Source organism: Mustela lutreola, chromosome 5 (assembly GCF_030435805.1).
Source record: "Mustela lutreola isolate mMusLut2 chromosome 5, mMusLut2.pri, whole genome shotgun sequence".
Taxonomy (NCBI): Eukaryota; Metazoa; Chordata; class Mammalia; order Carnivora; family Mustelidae; genus Mustela; species Mustela lutreola.
Window position 1 is genome coordinate 109,462,142 of NC_081294.1, and position 24,523 is coordinate 109,486,664.

Here is a 24,523-nt window from a genome sequence, read left to right on the forward strand (position 1 = left end):
CATCATGAAAGAGGGGCTCATATCCTGAAAGGAGACACTGTGAACTAACCTTTTATTCCATGGGATTTTGATCCCAGGACAATTTAAAGTATAGAGTATCCTTTTCCCCAAAATAAAGTGGCAGAAATAACACTTCTAAAAAAATCGAATTACATTTTGTTTTTCAAGTTTCAAGAGAAAACTCGAGACTGTATTTTTCGAAGTCTTTCTGCTAGGCACACACTCACTCATATTGGCCACTCTTTCTCCATAGACTTCAGTGGGCAAGTGCATGAGGAGGCACTCTTTCCACCTCACTGATGACTTTTGCAGTGACTGAACTTTATACAAAGATCAAAAAGAATCTTCATGAGTCAGTCTTCTAGTGTACATGAAAATAATTGGGCTTTCCATCACTTCCCTTACTCTCCTTATCAGAGAAGTGTTTGCAATCAGGCATTTTCTGAATGTAGGTAAACCATATCATGGAATCCTTGAGAATACCTTAAATATTAAAATGACTACCAATGGCCCTGGAGCCCTGACACAGGGGCTGACTTCCCACTCAGGATCATCTATCAGTCCTGCTAAAAGAACAATCCAGCAGTCTCTCTTTATAAAGAAATGTGAGGTTTTTGTCCTTATTTTATTCCATTTAATTAAAGAACAGCTGAAAAAGTCCTGTCTTGCATTTTCAACACATGGTTCCAATTAGTGCAGTAGAGCAGGACCCGGAATTTGATAAAAGCACTGACGTGTACCTTTGGTGCCTGTACAATGTACTCTTTCATTTTACAAGGTGGCTGAAGTGCAGTTTTAAATATCTTTTTTAAATGTTAACCAAAACCCAGGGGTGTGAGCTTAGGAAAAAAAGTGAAGAGAAACGGACACAGTTTTGTTTGAATTTCCTGTATAGACTTGTAGAACCTTGTAGGCAGAGGCTTATTTGGTGAAGTCTGTAGTGGGCATTTATAGGTCTGTATGCAGAAAGCATTATGCTTTGTGAGACTTGTGCTCCAAGGCTGTTAGGTGGGAGACCCATCACCTCAGGAAATACCACTTAGGGTACTGTAAATTTCCTTCATGTGACTAGTCTGCTCAAGAGGTAATGGAAATCCCATTCCAGTAAAGTGTTGCAGATCATGCTAAAACTGATAGGACATTTGCCTTCAGTGGGACTCTTTCTGGGTCACTTCTGGAAGTTCATATGTTTTTAAAGAGGAAAGTAAACCTTTTGTCCCCAAATCTGGAAATTAGATGTGGAAAAGCCTCATTTAGGTCATCACATCCTACCTCTTGCCAAAATAAAGGGAACTAGCAGGAGGAAAAAGTAAGATAAAACAAGTAAAATATTTTATGACAGCTTCACGTAGTGTGTGTTCTATGCTGTCCCAGAAACACTAGAATGATTTTCCATTTCAGGTCATGGGAAAGCATGATGTCTTTAGTCCCAGAAGGGTGAGACACTTAAATTGTTATAGGGCCCTTCATGAAAGTTAACAACAAACCTCTGTGCCTGGCTTTCATTTTCAGAGCTACCATTCCATTTTTGGCCCACAATTCACAAACTAGAGAAATGTGCCCATCTTGAACAAACTCCATCTCTTAGACTCACTACCAATTGCATTCACAGATATCCCGAAGTGCCAAGATAAGAACAAAAATCTGAACAGAATAAAACTGAGTAAATGGATTCCTTATAACTAACTTCAACTAAAGAAAAATAGTCATTGAGATGGTCTTTCTGATGGCCTCAGTGTTGGAGACTGTGTCAACAGAGAGAGACCGTATGACCTCCCTTAATTCCCATAACTATAAATCAACTTTCCACTTTTCTAGAAGGGGCTCCAAATAATAGCTGAATTAAACTGTAGACAGACCACTCCTCAGCATATGCCCTCTGCCACCACTGGTGGTATATCTTGATCAGATATGTCATTTTTGATTTTTTTTTTAACAGATCCACGTATTTTCACCTTGAGTTGACTTATTAATACATAGGTTATTATTCTACCTAATTAGTGAACCACTCTAGATTTAGAATATCTCTAAATCTCCAAGTCCCAGTCTTAACGGAGCTGTGCTACAGTCATGGGTCATTTTTGTTCTCATCTTAGTCGCATAGAAACATTCATAACTTAAAACACTTCGTCTCTGCTTCATTGTTTTCTCTTGGTTCTCTTCCTGTTCCATTGGCTATTCCTTTTTACTCCTTTTTTTTTTTTTTTTTTTTTTTTGCTTCCTTCTAATGTTCCCAATCTCTGTAAAGGGATCAGTCCTCAGACTTCTTCACATTGTTGGCTAAGTGGCCTCATCTAGTTATTGCTTTAAGTAACTTTTACAGGATGAAAATTGCCAACTGCCTCCTGCCCTCTCTTCTTGGATGTACAATAGAAATGGTAAATCTAACTTTAAATGCTTTATTTTCTCCTCAAACATACTTCTTTACCAGCTTTTTCTATTTCCTAAATAACAGCTCTCTTCAGCTGCCCAGGCAAAACCTCTTTTGGAGATATCCTTGATTCATCTATTTCTCTCGCATCCTATATCCATCCAGTTCCTGAGCAACAGACACTGAGAATCTGACTTTTTTTTTTCTTTTTTACCAACTTCAGAGCTCGAATAAGCGAACATCCTCTTTTACCTGGGTTATTGGCAGTACATATGGAACTCCTGACTAGTCTCCCTGCAGTCTCTTCCCATAGCAACCAGTAACCATTTAAAAATATCAGAGCAGGGGCGCCTGGGTGGCTTAGTCCATTGGGCATCCAACTCTTGATTTTGGCTGAGGTCATGATCTCAGGGTCCTGGGTTTGAGACCCGTGTCGGGCTCTGTGCTCAGCGTGAAGCCTGCTTGAGATTCTCTCTCTCCCTCTCATCCTGCCCCTTTCCACCTCTTCCACACGCTCTCTCTTTCTCAAATAAATAAATATTTAATTTTAAAAATATCAGGTCATGTTTCTTCTCTGCTCAAAACTCTTCTGTGCCATCTCTGCACACTCAAGATCTTTACCATCTCTGAAAAGGTTTTAATGATCTGCTCCCAACTCCATGTCTCTGGCTTTACCTCCTACAGTGCCTCTTTTGCTCTATCTTTCTTCCACCCACAGTCATGTCATCACTGTGCCTTGAACATGCTGATCCTCTAGTTGAAATGCTTTTCCCTTCAGATAATACGTACATAATCCCTTCCTTATTTTCATGTTTCTACTTGGATTCCATGTTTTCAGGGAGGTCTTTTTTTTTTTTTTTTTTTAATTTGAGATCAAACATTTAATTGAGATCATATGATATTTATCGCTCTGTGTCTGGCTTATTTTACTCACCGTAAAGTCCTCCAGTTTCATCCATATTCTTTCAAATAACAGGATTTCCTTCTTTTTAAAGGCTGAATAATAGTCCATTGTGTATATATACTACATTTTCTTTATTCATTCATCTGTTGACAGACACTTAGTGTATTTCTATATTTTGGCTGCTGTGAATAATAGTAATGAATTAATTGTCGACAAGTCACCAAGAATATTTAATAGGTAAAGATAGTCTCTTCAATAAATTGTCTTGGGAAACTGGATTGCCACATGCAAAAGAACAAAATAGGACCCTTTATCTTTACACTGTACATAAAAATCAACTCAAAATAACTTAAAAACTTAAATGTAAGCTCTATAACCATAAAACTCCTTGAAGAAAACAGAAGGGGTAATTTCCTTGACATTGGTCTTAAAAATGATTTTTTGAAATGGATACAAAGCAAAAGCAAAAAAGCAAAAATAAAGAAATGGAACTACAATCATATTAAAAAGTTTTTGGACAGTGAAGGAAACTATCAACAAAATGCAAAGGCAACCTGTGAAGTGGAAGAAGATATTTTCAAATCACATATCTAATCGGGAATTAATATATAAAATATATAAGGAATTTATATTTATTTAAACAACAATTTTTAAATTGAGAAAGGACCATATAGACATATTTTTAAGGAAGATATGCAGATGCTCAACAGGGATATGAAAAGATGGTCAATATCACTAATCTTCAGGGAAATTAAAATCAAACCCACAATGAGATAGCACCTCATACCTCCTACAATGGCTGTCAGCAAACAATCAAAAGATAACAGGTGTTGATGAGGATGTGGAGATAAGGGAACTTCGGTGTTTTGCTGGTGAGAATGCACATTGCTTTAACCATTATGGAAAACAGTGTGGAGGTTCCTTAGGAAATTATAAATAGGACTACCATGTGTTCCAGTAATCATACTTCTGGATGTATATCCAAAGGAAATGAAATCATTGTTTTGAAGAGGTATTTATGCCCCCGTGTTTTTAAATATCCAAAATAAAGACCTCAGCCATCACCCTATGTGACCACTGGGTTGTTCCCTCTTCAGGTGCATCCTGGTCATCATTTATCATTTCAGCCATCCATATGGTTCGCAGCTTAGGTCTTTGCTCCTTCTGTGGACCACTGCTTACTCCTTGATCTGCCTAGAATAGGTTTCCTTAAGCTGCTGCTCCTGCCCCACCATACTGCCTCCCCACTGTACTGCTTCATCCTAAAATAGGGTGGCCAACCTTCTTTGATTCCCGTAGCCCAGCAGATCAAGCTTACTTACTTTAAATAAGACCTTATCAAGCTCTCTAATAACTTCCAGATTGCTGAATTTGGTGGTCATTCTGTAGTCATCATTTTGTTCACACCAGCTACTTGAAAACCTGAAAGGTTGGGAATACTACAAGGAAAGTGTACCTCACTGACTCATTTAATATACTGTGGCCAGACCCATAGGGAGTAACCAGTCACGTGTGATCATATTACAAGAACCAGCTTATCAGCATCTACCATCTAGCACACTCATATGCACACTTCTCAGTGGTATTCTCCTCTACTCTTCTCCTCTACTAAGCCCAGTCATCATGAGACTCAAAGGAAAAGTTCCTCCTCTCCTTATCCTAAATTTTGCCTCCTGACCTATTGCATATTCCAGGATTTCTTTTGAGAAAAGATTCTGTAAATTCTCCAAGGAAACCCCCACACTCTTCTGCTGGGTCAGCCTTAATCTATATACTTAACCAGGCAAATGGTTCAATATCACTTTATTTCTCCCCAACTAGGGCTGTTGGGCCATTTATTAAAGAAAGTATGGGGGCATCTACAAACCATTTTAAGCTGTACCAAGCCCAATCAAGAACTTTTTATAAAATGTCAAGTTTAAACATACCCAACTTTCTTGTAGTCTTCAGATTCTTTGATACTAAGATCTTGACATATGGGAACAGTAACAAACACAGGCTTTTTTTTTTTTTTTCTAAATTTATTTTTTGAGAGAGAGAGAGAGAGAGCCAGCATGAGAGCATGAGCAGGGGGGACAAAAGGAGAGGAAGAAAATCTGAAGCCGACCCTGTTGTGCATTTGACCTGATACAGGTCAGATCCCATCACCCCAAGATGACCTGTGCCGAAATCAAGAAGCAGAGGTTCAACTGACTGAGCCTCTAATTTCCCCAGCATGTGCATTTATTATACATACACACACGCATATACACCATAGACTTGTGTGATCTGATACGGTCTTCCCAACAATAAACAATAATATGCTATTGTAAAGCAACCTAAATCCATATAACAACAAAAGCAAGTTTCTGCCCTGGACTCTGCTCTCCTCTACCCCAAAAGTCATCTGCAGAGAAAGAAAACTCTGTGAAATCATATCTGATTTATGCGACTAAATGGAAGAGCCATCCTGTGGGCTTAAAAGGGTCTGAATCCAGATTATTATTTTGGCTTCGACGACAGAGATATTTGCTTTATTATTCATAACTAACAAGCATAGTGGGCTGTTTTTCCCAGAATAGAAAGGCTATCTGCAGCATCAAAATGGCAGACTCCTCTGTTTTGCTGTTTGGTGTTCAAAAACTTTGAAGTGTAGTCCAGTGCAGGAAACCCCTTGTGTTAAGTGTTTGTGGCTAATACACATTCCTCCTCTATAATCTGGGCTTCCTTTATCTATTAGATAATAATGGTTTGATTCCAGAAGTTTTCCATGCTATATAATAAATTCTCACAACATTTTCTCTGAATTGTGAAATGATAGCTGTCTCTAGAATGAAGACAGTGATATTTTCTTAACTGTAAAACTGTCATTAGGAAAAACTGTAGCCAGTCTCAGCATGTGGTTCTTTAGAGTGGCCTGTAATCAATTAAATCTGATTAGTTGCCCTTTAAACATGCGACAAATAAGAGCTCTCTCTCTCTTCAAATTTCTGCTACATTTGTTTTTTCTCCATCTGTCTCACTCGATCGCTTGTGATCTCTTCACTAGGTCCCCACTCTTATAATTGTTTCCAACCTTCACACTAACAAAATATACCTGCCCATGTCTTTTGTCCTGGGACATTCCTGCATAACAAGGTGACTAATAAAGGGATGTCAAAGATGGAGTACAGTGGACTTGTACTGGCTGCCTGTTGTCTTGTTATATGATCCTGTCATCTAATCGAGAATTACTGGCATAAGACTTTGGACTTCGTAGCCAATCAGTGAGGCTTTTCTTTTAGTCAGTCACTAGAGCATACAAAGCAGGCAATTCTGGATTCCATGTCAGGTAAAGAGCTGGTTTACTGAGAGAGCAGAGCAAATGCAGAACTTCAGAACTGTTCTTAAAACATGGCTGTGATTTCTTATTTCACTGAGCTCTACACTGACCCTCAGTATATAAAGCAACAAAAGAAGAGTTGGGGTAGGATCCAAGAGTTCTTGTCCCCCGCATCCTCTGGGAACAGGCCATTGGTCCAGTGCCTGAGAGATTTCAGCTTCAAGATTCTGATTAAGAGAACAGATTGAAGATTCAAACAGTGGAGTTCAAAGCCCCATTCAGGGTGACCCTTAGGAAATGTCTTCCTCTCCCTGAACTTCAGTTTTGTCATTTCTAAAACGCAGCCAATAATCTCACATCACAGGTGTCTCTGAAGATAAATGAGCTCATGTGAAATGGCACTTAGCACAGTGCCTGGTGCCCAAGAAGAGCAGCATTAAAGGTCCAGGATTGTTACTGCTAATCTACTGCCAATCCCAGTGAACCAGAACTATCAGGAAGGAGAGGTGGGCACAGTCTGGTGCCTGATGCAATAGAGCCGGTGCCCCTGACAAAACAGTCCCCTGAGAGTAGACTCAGAACAATTGCTTTTTTGTAAACTGAGTTAAACCACTCCCTGGTGTCGCTAATGATGACTAATAGAGCAGAGGGAGGTGGCCACCCTTGTGCCAGGCGCTGTGGGGATGTTGACTGCTCTGCTTACAGAAATTCAGGTCAGCCACAAGCTCTCATCCTTGCTGCTCCTGACATAGTTCTAATTGTAGAAGAAAGGGACTCATTTGCAAATGAAGTTTCAGCATTCAACATATACTAAAGATAATTTTCTGGGAATTCCCAACCAACTCCCTAAAGTAAAACAGTGCATTCACAATGCACTGATAGCCTTCTGATGAGGCAGGTTGTGTTGGCATATGAAGTATTAGCATAGAGGGAGATGTAGCCTTATGACAGACAAATAATGGGAATATAAATGGGAAAACTCAGGTTGAAAATAGAAAAATGACACATATTGGGAAGCTATTGGCATAAAACAAACAGCTAGCAATTTAAATGATTTCTTAAAAGGGACTGAAATACACTATACATACATATATATATATATATATATACATACACACACACACATATATATATATATTCCTTTTTTACGTTTTGCTCCACATAAGATTGCAAAAGCAATGATCTTGTAAGAAACAAGACCTCCACTGAAAATGATATGCACCATTAAAATGCAAAATAAAATGCACAAGCTAACAAAGCTGAGATTTTTAAAATGAACCTTTTTCTTTCCTTATATTTCATCTATCCTCATTCCAACTTGGCCCGGTTTGCTAATCCCAAACCTGATATATTGCCAAGACCTTGTCAGGATCCTGTGAAAGGACAAGAGCCCCCGATTCGGGTTTTAGCTGTTTCATGGCTACTTCTGCTTCCCCTAAACTCCTTATCCTTTATGACTCCTGAGGCCTCTTAAAGCCGATTACCAAAAACTTGGCAATGAGGTCGTGTGTCCTTTGTCACTATATGTCTGATTCTTGTTAGAGATTCCCTGATACCCTAGTTCTCAGAGCCATGGATCTGGAGCTGTGGCTTCTGTCTGTCTGTAGTTTGGAAAGTGTCCTTCTGCTTAAGAAGAAAGGTGGATTCCAGGCTAGAAGCATGTCATGCCCACACTCTACATCTTAGGTTAGGGGTCACTTAGACATGCTTCCTGAGAAAGCTCTTAGGAACAGACAAGTCCTCATTATTTCTTCATTCCTTATCTCTGAGAGAGACAGAGGAGAGCCAGTCCTTTTCAAGGTCCCCAATGCTTGTCCAAGTGTGTCTCTGCTTTTGACATATTAGTAAGCTCCAACTAAACTCATCATTCTGCTTCTACCTTTAACCACATGTCGTTCCTACTTGGGTGCTTTCCACATTGGTGAAGAGCACCAACCTTATGATCATTGTTATTACTGACTCTTCCATCTCATGACCAGACATTTTCTTCCATCCTGGCCCCCTTCCAATCATCAACTCTGTTGCTTCTTCCTCTAACGGCCAATTTTCTCTACCCCCACTAACACTACCACCACTAACGCTACCACTGTTGCCTAGATCAGTGTCACAGATTCCTAATGAATCTTGCCCTCTAACCTTACCCCCTGACCAGTCTTTTCTCCTGGTTCAATCATTTTCCAGTTCCACATTCCTCATTTGCTCCCCAGGGCCTTCAATTAAAAAGTCCAATATTTTTAAATTGTCTTATGAGGACTCTCATGATGTGATCCCTCCCTACTTTGATGACATTTTTTTTATTCTTTCTTTTGTTACTGTTCCCCTGCCCAAACAAACAAAAACAGACAAACAAAAAAACCCTCTGCATTTTATTGACACTACGTTACTCCACACTTCCATGTTCTCTTCACTTCCAAGTCCTTGCATGTGCTCTTCCCTTTGTCTTGGGTATCCTTTCTCACTACACGTACTCCATTCTTTCACTAATTCCTATTCATCATCCCAGTCTTGGATTAAATGTCACTTCCTCAGAAAGCTTTCCCTGAACTTCTAAATCCTGATTAGGCATTCCTCATTGGTCCTGTGTTCACACGCTATTTTCCCCACCGCAGCATTAGCACATCTAGTGTCCATGGCCTTTATAACTGCATATTTGTTTCTCTTTCTCTGTCACGGTCATTCATAAACATGAGAACCCAGTCTTTTTTACTCTTCTGTTCTTTGGGTCCCTGAATGAATAAATAGGTGAGTGTAATGGAAACAGTCTTAAGAAACTATTTAAAGTGTCAACATGTCAGATGAACTGAGAAAGCAAATGAGCTGAGAACCAACAAGTGGCCTCTTGGCCCATGTGGAAGTGGTTTGTGACAGTGACAAGGGCACTTTCCGTGGTATCACAGGGCCAAGTTGGAGTGAAGTGGATTGGAACCGGCTAGGACATTATTAGTACCTGTAGACAGCAAATGTAAACAAGTTTATTGTAAGTTGTGCCATGGAAGAGGAAGATCTCCTGCTACAAGGGGAGAGGGGTGAGTTCAGGAACATATATGTGACCTGTTGAAGACACTGCTTGGAAGAAAGTCATGAAGGTCCTTAGGATCACACAAAAAGCAGACCCAAAAGAAGGAATGCACATTTGGGCAAAAGTTCACAAATACATTTTGAATCACAAGTCCTGATAAAACGACAAATGAGTTCAAATTCCAGAAAACAGTCAGAAAGTAAGTTTACAATGTTACTTCACTATGCTTTTTGCAGCAAGTAATTTTATTAGTAGATTTTTTTGGCTTGTTGTGATAACAGTGTCAAGGAAAAGAGCTATAACTGTGCAGGAAATTCTTGTGCTTTCATTTATTATTAAATAGGGATGTCACAGAGGTATACAGAGTCATACAGCAAACAACCATGTGTTCACCACTTAGCTTCAGGACTAACATATTAATATTAATGTAAGGGTAGCAGAAGACCTGATACCTCTGGAATTAAAATGACTTTTCTCCCAGTTGTGAAGGTCTCCAATTAAAGCAGATTCATTTTTTTAACATGAAAAAAATGTTCCCACTGTGGAAAATCATAACCAACTTGTTGAAGTTTATACAGAAAATATTTTCAGTAAACAGAGGAGTGCAGAGTTTCAGGAAGAAAGTGTGAGGGTCAAGATGATAAAAGCAATGGAGGACCCGCAGATGTGCCCCAGGCCCTCCCCACTGTCATCAATCATAAGCCTGTCCTACTCTGAGGTTACCAACCAGTAGGTCTTGGACCCCCAGGGGTAGCAGAATTTATTGTGAGGGGTCTGTAAATCCATATGCACATTCAGTATGGGTAGACTAAATAAATACTATGTCATACACACACAGAACTGTTTTTTAAATGTCTGTAGATGAGGTGATGAATAAAATATAAATTCACTTACTTGTATCACTGAATTAATAGAAGACTTTGATCATTATGTATTTTCTCAGTCTATACACATTGAAAGTCTAATGTCTAGCATGATACAGTCTTCATCTCGAAAGAGATTGGCCATTTGCCATTGTTATTTGCTAGAAAATGGGTATGAAGCCACTGAACAATGATTGAAACAAGAAGCAAAACTTTTTTCTTTAATATTTTGATAATTATCTGTGTTATAAAAATCGGTTCTTTAAAACACTTGCCATACATGTCAATAATCTTGTTTTATTTGCTATTTCTGCAGGATACTTTTGTGCTAACACCCTCCTTAGTCCATACCTGTGACAACAAATACCATCAGATCATGGAAAATCAAACAGAGTATCTAAGGTCTAATTCTTCAGGACTCTGAGTGTGGCTTCTCTTCCTCCCTTGAATACTGATAGTGCCCCTGGGGCAGGAGAGTAAGACCAGAAATCCCATTTTTCTTTTTCTTCCTTCTGCTCACCATGCCTTGAGTCCCTCGGGGCTGCTTCCATCCAGATGTGGCCCGTTGCTAATTTGTCTATCTACAGGGTGAGTGGTTTGTGGTTCATTCATGCAGAGGAACCCAAAGGCTCTTCGTGTGCTCTTACATGCCTGACTACATAGCATGCCCCCTTAAGAGTATTGACTTGGTTTGTAGTTATTTATCTCAAATGTCTTTGTCTCTCCTCACCAAATAAGATAATAAACTACTTGAAATAGCTGAGCACGTAATTTATATTTTGTGTTGAATGGAATTGGCTGTGAAGGAAAAGGAACACCCGCCCTTGTCTCGGTTCTCCTCCTCACTAGGGTCTAAGTGAGCAATAGGAATGCTCTTTCAGAGGTGCCTGGGTGGCTCAGTCAGTTAAGTATCTGACTCTTGATCTCAGCTCAGGTCTTGATATCAGGATTGTGAGTTCAAGCCCCTCATTGGGCTCTGCACTGGGCGCAGAGCCTACTTAGAAAAAAAAAATTCAAATTTTGTCATGTTTTACAACTGAAGTATTTCCCGAAGTGAGAGAAGACACAAGATAGCTCAATGACCCAACATCACTATACTGATTCCCATAATGAAAAGTTGATTCTTTGGGTCAGTTTTCTTTCAATCTTTCTGATCACACAAAAGAGGAAATCTTGATTTAGTGTTTACATATATTTAATACTTCTTATAATGTCCCCTGCTTTCCCTCCTTTTTAAAAAAATTTTTAATAGAGTATGTAGGTCGCACACTCAGAGCCTTTAGCACAAGGTATCAATATTTTCATAAACTTTAAAGCACTGTTTTGTATTGATTGCATATGCATTTTATAGCTGCCATCTATTTAAGCCCAATAATGTATTCTTCATCCATCTACAGTAGTGATATAATCTTTTAAAATATTAGAGTGAGTCAGTTTAAAGAAAAATATTATAAAGATATTGGTGGTTTTTTAGTACAGCAGAAACCATGGGAGTTATTCAGGAGCGAAGTTTGTGAGATCCTGACCTCCTGACCTATCAGAAAGTAAATAGATGATTGGGAGATATAGAATATTAACCAGTGAGCACAAGTAGTTTATCAAGGTGGAAAAGCTAGTCATCAACCAACATTCTGAAGATGAGGTTAATGTTCTGGCCATACAGAAGTAAGTAGGCATGCATGCATGCTGACATGACCCTTTCCACCACACACTGTCACACAGAGTTACCAACAGCATTGGCTTCTGCATCTTTGAATGTGAAGAAAAATAAAAGCAGGGTAAATGCTGTTGTTTTTATCCTGGCAGTGTATCATTTTTCCGATGCCTCAGTGTCACCGGATCCCAAATAAAAGGGGTCAAAGATTACATTCTGAGAGGCTGGCAAAACAGCTCTCAAGTGCATTACTCAGCTTGAGGTAGACGTCACAAGGGGAACTGGCTGTCGTTTTAAAGCCAGTGGGTGTAAAACTTGCTGTTCCTTTCTATTTGTCAGTGAGATAATGCTGGCTCCCCTTTCCCTCCAGGGCATGGCTGCCAAAAAGAATGAATCCCATACCTACCCCATTCTTGCTGACCTCTGCAACAAGAGATGCAAATGTTTCTTACTGTTAACCAGAAACATTTCCCCAAATGACTGCAAGTAGTACAAATGTCTGTTCCACTGATAGATAATTCCAGCAACACTTTTTTTTTTTTTTTTTGTCCCCAGCAGAGTAGAGATAGTGTCACAGTGGGATAAAGTGGGCTGGAGTCACTAACTTTTGACGTTCCAGTCCTGGATCTCCCCCTGTCTAGCTCTCTTCACTTGAGCTAGCCACTTAACCTCTCTTTGGAAGTCAGCTTCCTCCTGAATGAGAACTGCTCACATGTACTTCTTGTCTCAGCACCAGATAAGGCAGATACTGTACAGAGGCCACAGCCACAGTGTAATCCACAGTGTAAAAGTGCTTTCCGGGAGGTGTTTTTTTTTTTTTTTCCTCCCCCACTCAGGATTTCTTAAGTTATTCAACTTTATATGTTCCCAAGTGTCAAAGGCTATAGCCAGACAAAAGACCCTTCCTTGTACTGAAGACCAGCCCTTTGCCTGGTTGGGGGCTCATTTTAATCATGGACCTTGACATTCTTGTAAAATAAGTGGACTTGATTTTCTTCATATCACCTTGTTGTTGGATATCATTTAATGATATTTAATGAAGTCCTTCAGTTTTTGCTTTGCAACTCTGAATTTCCAGCTCTGTATAGAAGACTCGAAAAATACCCTTACTTCCCAGAGAAGTAGTTTTGATAAAACAGAGGTGCCATTTGTTACCCATGAAACATACGTTTTTTCACATCATCTGTAATATAGAGAAGACATAGCTGTATATTTACTTGGGCTGAGAAAGATAGGAAAACTTTACCTTGGAAATATATAAAGATAACACTGATATCTTTTGCCTCAGCCATTGCCAAAGGACTGGGTTGGTTAAAATTGGTATTTGTGGACCAGTAAGGAATGCTAAGAGAGGAGCCGACCTCATTAAGAAGTGGTATCTTATGTGGACACATTACTTTGTGTACTTGATCCAAGTAGTTAGCATAGAGCAAGAGGGACCCAGTTTTCTGGAACCCTGTACTATACATTGTTGACCCCTGCTAGTTATTTCCTCTACAAATACTCTCACAAACTGAAAAAGCAAAGTGACTTCCAAAACTTAACCTATGCATAAATAAAAGGAGAACAAACACAGAATGTGTTAATCATACTAAATTCTTTGATGCCCCATCTTCAATAAGGAGGTAAGTACATTAAATTCCTCAGGTATGAAGTAAAATTTGTATTTAGTACATTTTACAGCTTTTGAGACTAGAGTGATAAATGATTATTTTGTAAAAAAAGATTTTGAGCCTTACCTTGATTCTTAGAGTTCAAAGGAACAAGTTGTGACTGAGAAGACTGGTAAGAAACTATGTATATGAAACACGTGGTGAAATGAAATTTTAAAATCCCTAGGGACATTTTTTTGTGGCTGATTTTGCCCAATCTATTGACCACTTTAGCTTTTCATCCATCTCATTAGAAATAGTTTTCAACAAAGATACCCATTAGGCAAATTACAAGTGGAGTGTTAAAGTGTGTGATGAGGTTTTCCAGTTTTCTTTTTTTGAAACTTTGAAAAAAACTTTAGGAGGTTATTATAATTGATGTCCACTCTTGCATACTGGATTTCCTTCATCTCTCTTTAACCGTGACTTTGAGCTGAATCTACACCAAGGGGGAAGTAGCTCTGGTGCTAATCCCAACTTGGCAGAATTATTGGGTTCCACCCCATCAGTCACCAAAACATTTGGTTTAGTCAGAACACCAATTCATCACTTCATAAAACCGAATCTCTTCTCCATCCCACAGTAACCTGTTCATGGACCATAGGGAGAGCAAGAGATGTGAATAGACTCACTGAATAATAAGGCCTGGCCCTCTCAGACGTCAGAAAACAGCTGAGACACTTCCATTTTTTGAGGTTCTGGAATATTAAAAACAAGAAGGAGAAGAAGAGAAATGCCGGAACAGGATAGGAAAAAAAAATGGGTAGCACATTTTAAGTACATAAAATCATGCTTTAAACACATAAAAATAAAATAACCTTTCTGGAAGACAAGATCAAATGGCCAGATTTGAGGCTATTTGTGACTATAATGGCCCCAGCTAAATGGCTTTACTAAAGACACATATTTTCCAACCATCATAGCTCCTGCTCAGAGCTGGGTGGACGTTCCAGGATCATTAAGGCTCATTTGATAGATAAGAAAACTGAGACCAAAGAGTATAAGTGATGTGCTTTAGAGCACAATTAGTTGGTGTAAAAGCATATCTCAGTATATTCCCTGTCCAAGTGAAAGACACATGGGAGGCACAGAGGAGGTCTAGAGTGAGTGGGACGACTACTAGCAGTTGATAGGTGGTGAGTGTCGAGAGCGGTATTGGAGGGAAAATAAGTTTTGGGCAAAGCCATCATAGAATGGACTGAGTCATGGCCAGATGTGGCTAATCAAGACTCCAGATTGATATTTCCACATGATTTCAGTGAGGGCTGCAACTATTCTCCTACTTTATAAGGTGAAATTGGAGCTTGCTTATTTCTAGTACTCCTGTTCTGTGTTTAGTTCTCGAGTTGGAAATCTCTGTGAGATCCTCATGGAGACAGGTGGCAACTTTTTCCAATGAAATTTTAGGCTTGGAAGCAGAGATGTTAGGAGTTGGTTTTAACTCAGTCTTTTGTGAGACTCTCTCTTCTTTGAGTCATGCTTTAATAATTTGGATCTCAACAATGATTTTATTTATCTTGGGGAATTTTACTTTTCTAGAGAGCCAGAATAATTTCTTCCTTTTAGATATCAGAAGCAGACACTGGAAAAGCTGCTTTCTGTGTCTTTTTCTTACTTTTGTGATTCTGGGCTCCTTAGTAACTTGGCCAACCATCTTGAATCAAATGTTAGGCGAGTGCAGTTGGCTCTATCTCCTCATAGATCATTTCCAGCTGTTAGAACAACACAAATATGAAATCTTCTGAGCCAGGAAAACTTGAAGTTTTCATTAGATCTCCATACAAAGATTGGATGCAGTGATTTAAAAGAAGCATCAGTCCCCTGTGTTTTGAGGGTGACGGGCTATCGATACCATCACACTATTAGTGGAAATGTAATTTGATACAAACATTCTAGTAGGCAGTTTGGCAATATGCATCATAAGTCTCAAAATGTATATATTTTCCAATTCAAAATGGTAGGCTAAACACATGCACTGGCCTCTCATTTCTTCCACGGCCTTATTGAATTAGAAGCATAGAAATGTAGAATACAATCTCCCTTTATATCTATATCTGTCAAGTTCAGTCAGGAAAATTGAACCAAGTAGTTTACTAAAGAGAACTGAATATGGGCGCCTATTTATGAAAGTGTGGGCACATCTAAAAAGCCAAATGAATTTGCAACATCAGGCACTGGTCCCACCACTAGGGCTGGAAAGGTCAAGGTAGAAATTATTACTGCTGGAGCCTACAAAGCCCAGCCTGCATGTCAGGAGCTGAAACCATGCAGAAAGGGGCTGCTTGGGGTCAGGATGTGTTGCACAAGAAAGAAGGAATGCAACGCTTCTAGAGATGCTGCCCAAGACAGAAAGAGAAGAAAGAAATATATTGCCTTGTCCCTCTTCTTTTCTCTCCAGTATCCTATCAGTGCTTCCCACTGGCTGAAACTCCCTGGAAGCCAGTTGGCATATAAATGTCATTTACAGGGGTTGGTCACTGCTCTGTGATGAAGAGCAGAGCAGGGGAACATTGAGTAATGACTAAAAGCAAAAAGGCAACTGCCTGGCACAACAGACAAGCGAGAATGGGAAGTGTGTGTCACTAAAGGTTGAGCTATTTAATAAATTCCTGGAATACAAAAAGGTAGATGGGAGCCATAAGACAGAAAGGAGGGCAGAGAAATCGTAAACCTAGAATACCCTCTGACAGCTCTATAGGGGAAGAAAGCTTATCTACCCTGTGGAACCCCTGAAATGCCTTGGGTACAGAGTCAGTAGACACAACAGAGGGAGAGAGGGAAAGATGGAGTTAAACACAGATTACTCAAAGGTCCAGAATTCTTCAGTTAGCGCCCTAGCTCCAATATACGTGGGTAAGCCGCTCACATTTTATCTCCAGGCAAAATGTATGAGGACTCCTTTCTAAAGAAATTGGGCATACTGGGAAAAGATAACATTTGTAAATTTGTTGATGCCTCAGACGGAAGTATTTTGTTGAGCATTTTGTTGGCACTCAGCCTGACGGCCAGCTCCTGCTCTGGATGGTCCTCGTAGTTTGCTGGTCAACACTGCTTGGCCCAACCCAGGAAAAAATTAAAAAGAAGGGGAGAGACCCGGTAGGAGAACAATCTTGCGCCACTATGAAAGCAGAAACATCCGCTCCATCTACCCAGGCCTGTTTTCTTAATAACAGATACAACACTGGAACATGAACTAGCAGTATAAAAAGAGAAGTACCAAATGCTAAAAAATAGAAAAACAACCTCAGAGGAAGCTGAAATGATACAGGGAACAAAAAGAACTTTTTAAAAAAATCATCCTCAGAAATATTCTCAAAAAGATCCAAGAAAATACTAAATCTATAAAACAAGAAATAAGAGAATAAGAGAAGAAGAAAGCATTCTTAGGATTTAAAATATAATTTGTCAAAATAAAAAAAATTAGTAGAGATACTAGAAGAAATAAAATCAAAGAAATCTTTTAAAACATTAAATAAAAAGTAAAAGATGGAGAATATGAGGAACAAACAGGGAGGGCCTATATTCAACTAATGAAAACCTCAGAAAGAGAAGGAGGCAAAGCAGTGTTTAAATTATTCAGCCAAATAATAAAAAGATACGCACTAGAGCTAAAGAACAATAAGACTCTGGTTTGAAATGGCTCGCTGAGTTTCCAACCCAGTGAATGGAAACAGACCCCCCAACTAGACACATTGTGGTGAAATTTCAGAACAATGTAATTAAAAAGAAAACCTTGCAAACCTCTAGGGAAAAAAAAGTCACAATTCACAAAGGAAAGGTATTTAGACTGATACCTTTAAAGTTCTGAAGTAAAACTTTTTACCTAGAATTCTTTATAAATACAGCTTCGAAGATACAAGCCCTGAGTACATTTATCATGTATGTGTCATCTCTTCTGAAGGTACTTGAGTGTCTTCAGCAGAAAAGATCAGTAACTAAGGCAGGTGGGAACAGTATGGCTCTGAACCAGGAAAGGAATAAAGGGATGTTCCAGGTAGCCACAGGCCTAGACCCACCAGTCCTGAAGAGAATGGGATTAGGATTAAGCCTAAGGGTTAGGGTTCAGGGACAATCTGGTTTATCAAATAGCTAATATGGCTTAGAGTGTGGAAAATAACTAAAGGGCAAGTAACAAAAGGGGTGGGAGTGGGAAGTAACAGAACTACCAGGGAAGAGGTTGTACTACAAAATCTTGATCAAAATGGGATGAAAACTAAATGCTGTGATTTTAAGGAGTCCATGGACCTTCGTGCTACAGTGTTTTTTGGGTGGCCTAGATTCCTATAAAAGAGCCCATGGAAAAGGCACTCAAGCCTAGTATATCATTGGGCATGGTGTATATCTGCTTTAGTATTAAAGCATAACACTTGCAAATCCCTTTGTTGGTTTTCTACTTAAGAAACAATCTAATGACATAACATGGAAGATTTATTTGTATTTGCAGCAGAGAGCAGAAATATATATATTTTTTTCATTGTTAAAGGTTTATTTACCTAATATTCAAATTCATAGCACATTACCACTCTGGAGATAACCACACACTTCCCAACTCCCCTTCTCTGCTATTGTGGGGCACACAAACATTAACCCTTGGGCACTGCGTGTAAGGCAGAAACATCCAGGAAGACCTTCATCTGAATGAAGAACCTCTCCACCTCGTGGAGCTCAGCCTGCCTCTCACTGCAGTGCTTGGCTTCTTGCTTTATGTCCTCCACCTCTCCCTTGAGGTTATAGCACTTCCCCTTCACCTGGAGGATCTCAGCCAAAGACTCCACAGTGTTCAGTGCCTGGATCTCCTCTACAACTTCCTCCCATTGTCCCTCTTCATTTCCCGCCCTATGTTTTAATACAAAGTCTTCAAACCACTGGACTGTATCATCTCCAGGCCATGGTGTAGTTTCTTCCAAGGAGGAGAATTCCCCCAAAGTGAATAATGCAGATAGCAGACCACAATGACCTCAGGCCAAAGTGAATCCAAAGTGAGAAAGGACTCAAATGCTCACTTCCCTACAGTGTTGAAAAGGGCCCAGTTATAGTGTTTTAAGTTAGTGTCCCAGTGGTTTTTTTTTTTTTTTTAAAATTTTTATTTATTTTTTTAAATTTCTTTCCAGTGTTCCAGAATTCATTGTTTATGCACCACACCCAGTGCTCTATGCAATACATGACCTCCATAATACCCACTACCAGGCTCACCCAACCTCCCACCCCCCACCCCACCAAAACTCTCAGTTTGTTTCTCAGAGTCCACAGTCCAGAAAGCAGAAATATTAATCAAAGCAAAGCTAACAAAAGAGGGAACAGAAGTTTTCTGGGAGGAAAGATGGGGAAAAAATAGAAGACTATCTTTTTTTTAAGGAGTGGTCAAGATCACTTGGAAAAAGAAATGAGAATTTAGTTTTATTGCCTAAAAGTAACCAATAGTAAAGCTAAAAGTAATATAACAAACATTGAGATGAAAATAAAAGTGAAAATGAGCAAACCCCTGTCTTCATCTCAGGAAGTCATCACATATTGTCTAAAGGAGTGGAATAGAATACATGTATTATCTGGCTTATCATACAGCAAAATGAAGTGTTGATATTACTTCAGAAAAAGCCCAATCTCATTTCCCTTGCTTTTAGAGATGTGTCTTAAAAGAAGTTGCTGTGGCCAATATTGAAAAGATTACTGCCTATGTTCTTTAGGATTTTGCTGGATTCCTGTCTCACATTGAGGTCTTTCATCCATTTTGAGTCTATCTTTGTGTATGGTGTAAAGAAGGGTCGAGTTTCGTTCTGCATGTGGTTGTCCAGTTTTCCCAACACCATTTATTGGAGAGACTGTCTTTTTGCCATTGGATGTTCTTTCCTACTTTGTTGAAGATTAGTTGACCATAGAGTTGAGGGTCCACTTCTGTGCCTCTGTTCTCTCCATTGATCTATGTGTCTGTTTTGGTGCCAGAACCATACTGTCTTGATGACTAGAGCTTTGTAATATAGCTTGAAGTCAGGCATTATGATGCCCCCAGCTTTGGTTTTCTTTTTCAACATTCCCTTGGTGATTCTGGGTCTTTTCTGGTTCCATACAAATTCTAGGATTGTTTGTTTCAGCTTTGTGAAAAATGCCAGTGGTATTTTGATAGGGATTGCATTGAAAGTGTAGATTGCTCTGGGCAACATAGACGCTTTAATGATGTTATTTTTACAATCCATGAGCATGGAATTTTTTCCCATCCTTTTGTGTCTTCCTCGATTTCTTTCATAAATGTTCTGTAGGTTCTAGAGTATAGATCCTTTACATCTTTGGTTAGGTTTATTCTTAGGTGTATTATGGTTTTTAGAGCTATTGTAAATGGAACTGATTCCTTAATTTCTCTTTCTTCAGTTACGTTTTTAGTGTTTAGTAATGCAACTGATTGGAGACCTGGGTGGCTCAGTCGTTAAGTGTCTGCCTTCAGCTCAGGTCATGATCTCAGCGTTCTGAGATCAAGCTCCACATCAGTCTCCCCGCTCTGCAGAAAGCCTGCTCCTCCTTCTCCCACTCCCCTGCTTGTGTTCTCTCTCTCTCTCTCTCTCTGTCAAATAAATAAATAAAATCTTTTTTAAAAATGCAGCTGATTTCTGTGCATTGATTTTATATCCTGCCACATTGCTGAATTGCTGTATGAGTTCTGATAACTTGGGGATGGAGTCTTTTGGGTTTTCTGCATAAAATATCATGTCAAAAATGAACTTTTGGTACTTCATCAAGATAAAATCTTTTACGTATCAAAGGAACAGGCAACAAAACTAAGAGGCAGTCCATGGAATGGGAGAAGATATTTGCAAATGACTTTTCAGATAAAGGGCTGGTATCCAATATCTATAAAGAACTAATCAAACTCAACACCCAAAAAACAAATAATTCAGTCAAGAAATGGACAGAAGACATGAACAGACACTAATCCAAAAAAGACATCCAAATGGCTAACATGAAATAATGTTCAACATCACTAGTCGTCAGGGAAATACAAATCAAAAGCACAATGAGATACCACCTTACACCAGTTAAAATGGTAAAAATTAACAAAACAGGAAACAACAAGTGTTGACAAGGATGCAGAGAAAGGGGAATCCTCTTACACTGTTGGCAGGAATAAAAGCTGATACAACCACTCCGGAAAATAGTACAGAGGTTCCTCAAGATGTTTTTAAAAAAACAGCTACCCTACAACCCAGCAATTGCACTACTAGGTATTTACCACAAAGATACAGATGTAGTGATCCAAAGGGGAATGTGCACCCCCGTGTTCATAGCCGCAGTGTCCACAATAGCCAAACTGTGGAAGGAGCCAAGATCCCCCTCAGCAGATGAATGGATAAAGAAGATGTGGTTCATACATAAAATAGAATATTACTCAACCATCAGAAAGGATGAATAACCACCATTTGCATCAACAAATACCACCATTGCACCGGATGGAATTAGGAGGGATTATGCTAGGTGAAATAAGTTAAGCAGAGAAAGAATTATCATATGGCTTCACTTATATGTGGAACATAAGAAGTAGTGCAGAGGACCGCAGAAGAAGGAAGGGAAAACTGAATGGGAAGAAATCAGAGAGGGAGAAAAACCATGAGAAACTCTGTACTCTGGGAAACACACTGTGGGTTACAGAAGGGAGGGGTGTGGGGGATTGCATAAGCAGGTGATGGGTATTAGGTATTAAGGAGGCCACACGTTGTGATGAGCATTGGGTGTTATATGCAACTAATGAGTTGTTGAGCACTACATCAAAAACTAATGATGTACTATATTCTGGCTAACTGAACATAATAAGAGAAAAACAGAAAGAAAAAGAAAAAGCCCAATCTCAACCCCTCCCCCCCATTGCAGAATTATTGAAATGGGACCTGCTTTTTAGCAAAATCCATCATTGTCTTATCTGCACATTAAAGTTTGAATAGCACTCCTTTAAAAGAGTAACTCTCAGCTTTGACTATGGGTTATTGGAATCACGTGGGGAGCTTTTTAAAAACGTATTATTTAGAAAGGGGCCAAGCCCAAACTCCACTTTAAGAGATGATGCTTTAAAAGGAATAGAGCACAGAAATCAGTATTTTTTAACAGCTTCTGAGGTGGTTTCAATGTGTGGTCATAGTTGAGAACTACTGATCCAGAATAACTGTGGTTAAGTGACAGAGAATGAAACCGAAACAATTTTAAAAATTTGCTTCTGGGTCATCGGAGCACTGGGCTGAGGGTGGAGAGGCTTGGGAAAGAAGACTTTGTTTTAAGTGAATAAACAAACAAAAGTGGAATCAGATCTATAAATACAGAGAACAAACTGATGGTTGCTAGAAGCGAGGGAGGTGGGAGCTGGGCAAAATGGGTGAAGAGGAAAGGGAGATACAGGCTTCCTGTCATGGGATGAATAAATCATGGGAATACAGCACAGCATAAGGAATATAGTCATTGATATTGTAATAGTGATATATGGGGACAGAGGGTAGCTACACATATTGTGAGCATAGCATAAAGTATAAACTTGTCTGAATCACTGTGTGGTACAGCTGAAACTAATGTAACATTGTGTGTCAATTATACACCAATAAAAAGAAAAGAAATGAAGACTTGTTTTCATAAGAAATGTTGTAATGTTTGATCTGTACCTTGCACACACGTATTACTTGAAATATAGGTTCCTTTTTATGCACATGGCCTTTGGCTCAGAAACTCTACTTATAGGAACTTTTAAAAAAATAATTGAACAGTTATACAAATATAAGTTATACAAATGCTTATGTTAATAATTTTGAGAATTATAAACTGTATGAATGTTCACTTAAAAAGAGATATCTGCACACCCAAGTTCTTTGCAGCATTATTCACAATAGCCAAGAGGGAGAAGCAACACAAATGTTCACTGATGGCTGAATGGTTAAATATAATTTGGTGTATACATAGAATCGAATATTATCTAGCCTTATAAGGGAAGGAAATTGTCCCATGTTATAACATGTATGAATCTGGGAGACATTATGTTAAGTGAAATGAGCCATTCACAAAATGATTCAGTCATATAAGGTATCTAAAATATTTCAACTCATGGAGGAGAATGGTAGTTACCAGGGGTAGGGGAGAGCTTTTGTTTAAATGGACGCAGTTTCAGTTGTACAAGGTGAAAAAGTGCTGGAGATGTGTTTCAGAACAATGTGAATACACTTGGCACTGTTGAACTGTATCCTTAGGACAGTGAATTTTGTTTTATGTGTTTTTACCACAATATTTTTAAAAGTATGAATTTTGTTAAGTTAGTCTGTGTATGTTTGCATAGTAAAAATTGTACAAGAGTATGGCAATGATATGGTTGTATGGCTTGCAAAGCTGCAGTTGAGATAGCTGCGACTTTTCTGGATTCTTTGATATTTTAAGCGTAGACTCTTGTTACAATAATGGGGGTAAAAAAGAAGAAGCTGTTTCCACTTTGAGAAATATAAAACAAAACTTCCATTGGAGCTTACTATGAGTGAATGGATCCCTTATCTGTCAAAGAAGCAATCACATTCTCCTGAGAAATTCAAGGCTTCACCTGCCTGTAGGAGATTATTGTGTAGAGTCTGGATCTTCTGGAACTTCTGAGTCTTCTCTTTAGAAGCAAAAGAAGCAAAAACTAGGTAGCCCTTTTACAAATGAAAAGTTGGCTAACGTCATGGAACAGATTTTCTTTCAATTCCTTTAACTTCAAGGAGTTAGGTAAAGCAGAGTCGACATTGGGGAAATGAGAAGAGGAAGGGGGAATGGAGGAATTAGCTGCTCTAGGCAGAATTGCCTAGTCCAAGTGTATTTGACATTTTATCTTGACCTTGTCTGGGTATCCTGAGTCACAGTGACAAAAATGTGGGTTATTACATCACAGTTGTTTTACAACCTTTGGTGTTTATTCTTTTGGCACTTGAGGCTGTGGTTCTTTGCTATACTCTGTTGTGCTGAGAGGGAATCATTAACCATTTTTCTTTTATTAAAAGATTGGCTTAATGAAGTGTCTATAAAAGTGCAAGAAAGTTAAACTAGAAGATCGTCAAGATCATTAAAACCAAATGCTCAGAAGAGTGGCGCCATAAATGTCAAAATATCTCTGTGGTTCTGTAAGGCTTTTAGATTTTCTCAGATATTAAAGCCCATCAATGAACTAATGAACATTATGATCAGCAAATCAAAGGATTATGCTTGTGTGGGACTTCACTTGTGTTGTTTAGCTGCTCTAATATGAATGACTCTGCACACCATGCTGAGGGCTTTAACCTAACAAAACTTGGATGGCATTTCAATAATCTTGAGTTTAAAAGAATTTTTTAAAAAGAGTTTAAAAAGAAGTTATTAAAGGTATCATAGAATGAATAAAGCGGTTAGTTCCATTTCCACCAAAGAATTTAACAAATATTATCTCCAGTCTAATGTTGGAATTGTGATCCTAGCCTATTTCTATTCTTATTTTTAGGCCTGAATATACAGGTTTGATTTGTCATCATTTTTTATGGAATAATTCAGAAATATCACATTTCTGGTTCCTCTTTCCTTTCTGTAATCAATCCATTATCCTATTTAGAATGTATCTCCAATCCTTTGAAGAGAATGACTATACTTGTTGAAGATAAAAGTTTAACAGTTCAGTAATTTTGAATTTTTTGCACTATAAGCGACCTAAATTTTTATCTAATTATCTAGTCTTTTATGATATTGATTACTAAAATTTAGAGCCATGAGGAAGAAAGAAGGGGTGGGAAATGAAAATCAATGA

General features: G+C 38.8%; 1 protein-coding gene across 5 annotated transcripts in view; it reads left to right on the forward strand.

Moving 5' to 3' along the window:
- XRCC4 (X-ray repair cross complementing 4) overlaps positions 1-24,523 on the forward strand; it is a 317,602-nt gene that overhangs the window by 269,653 nt on the left and 23,426 nt on the right. For 4 of the 5 annotated variants that reach the window (XR_009354044.1, XM_059175401.1, XM_059175400.1 and 1 more), the window contains one exon: positions 10,775-11,221. The exons of the other annotated variant lie outside the window; for it this stretch is intronic. Coding sequence is in view for 1 of the 4 variants with exons in the window: in XM_059175405.1 (XP_059031388.1) it covers positions 10,775-10,790 (16 nt within the window). In the remaining 3 variants the exon portion in view is untranslated. Of the gene's footprint in view, positions 1-10,774; positions 11,222-24,523 lie in introns of those variants that run through there. 5 annotated transcript variants of the gene reach the window in all.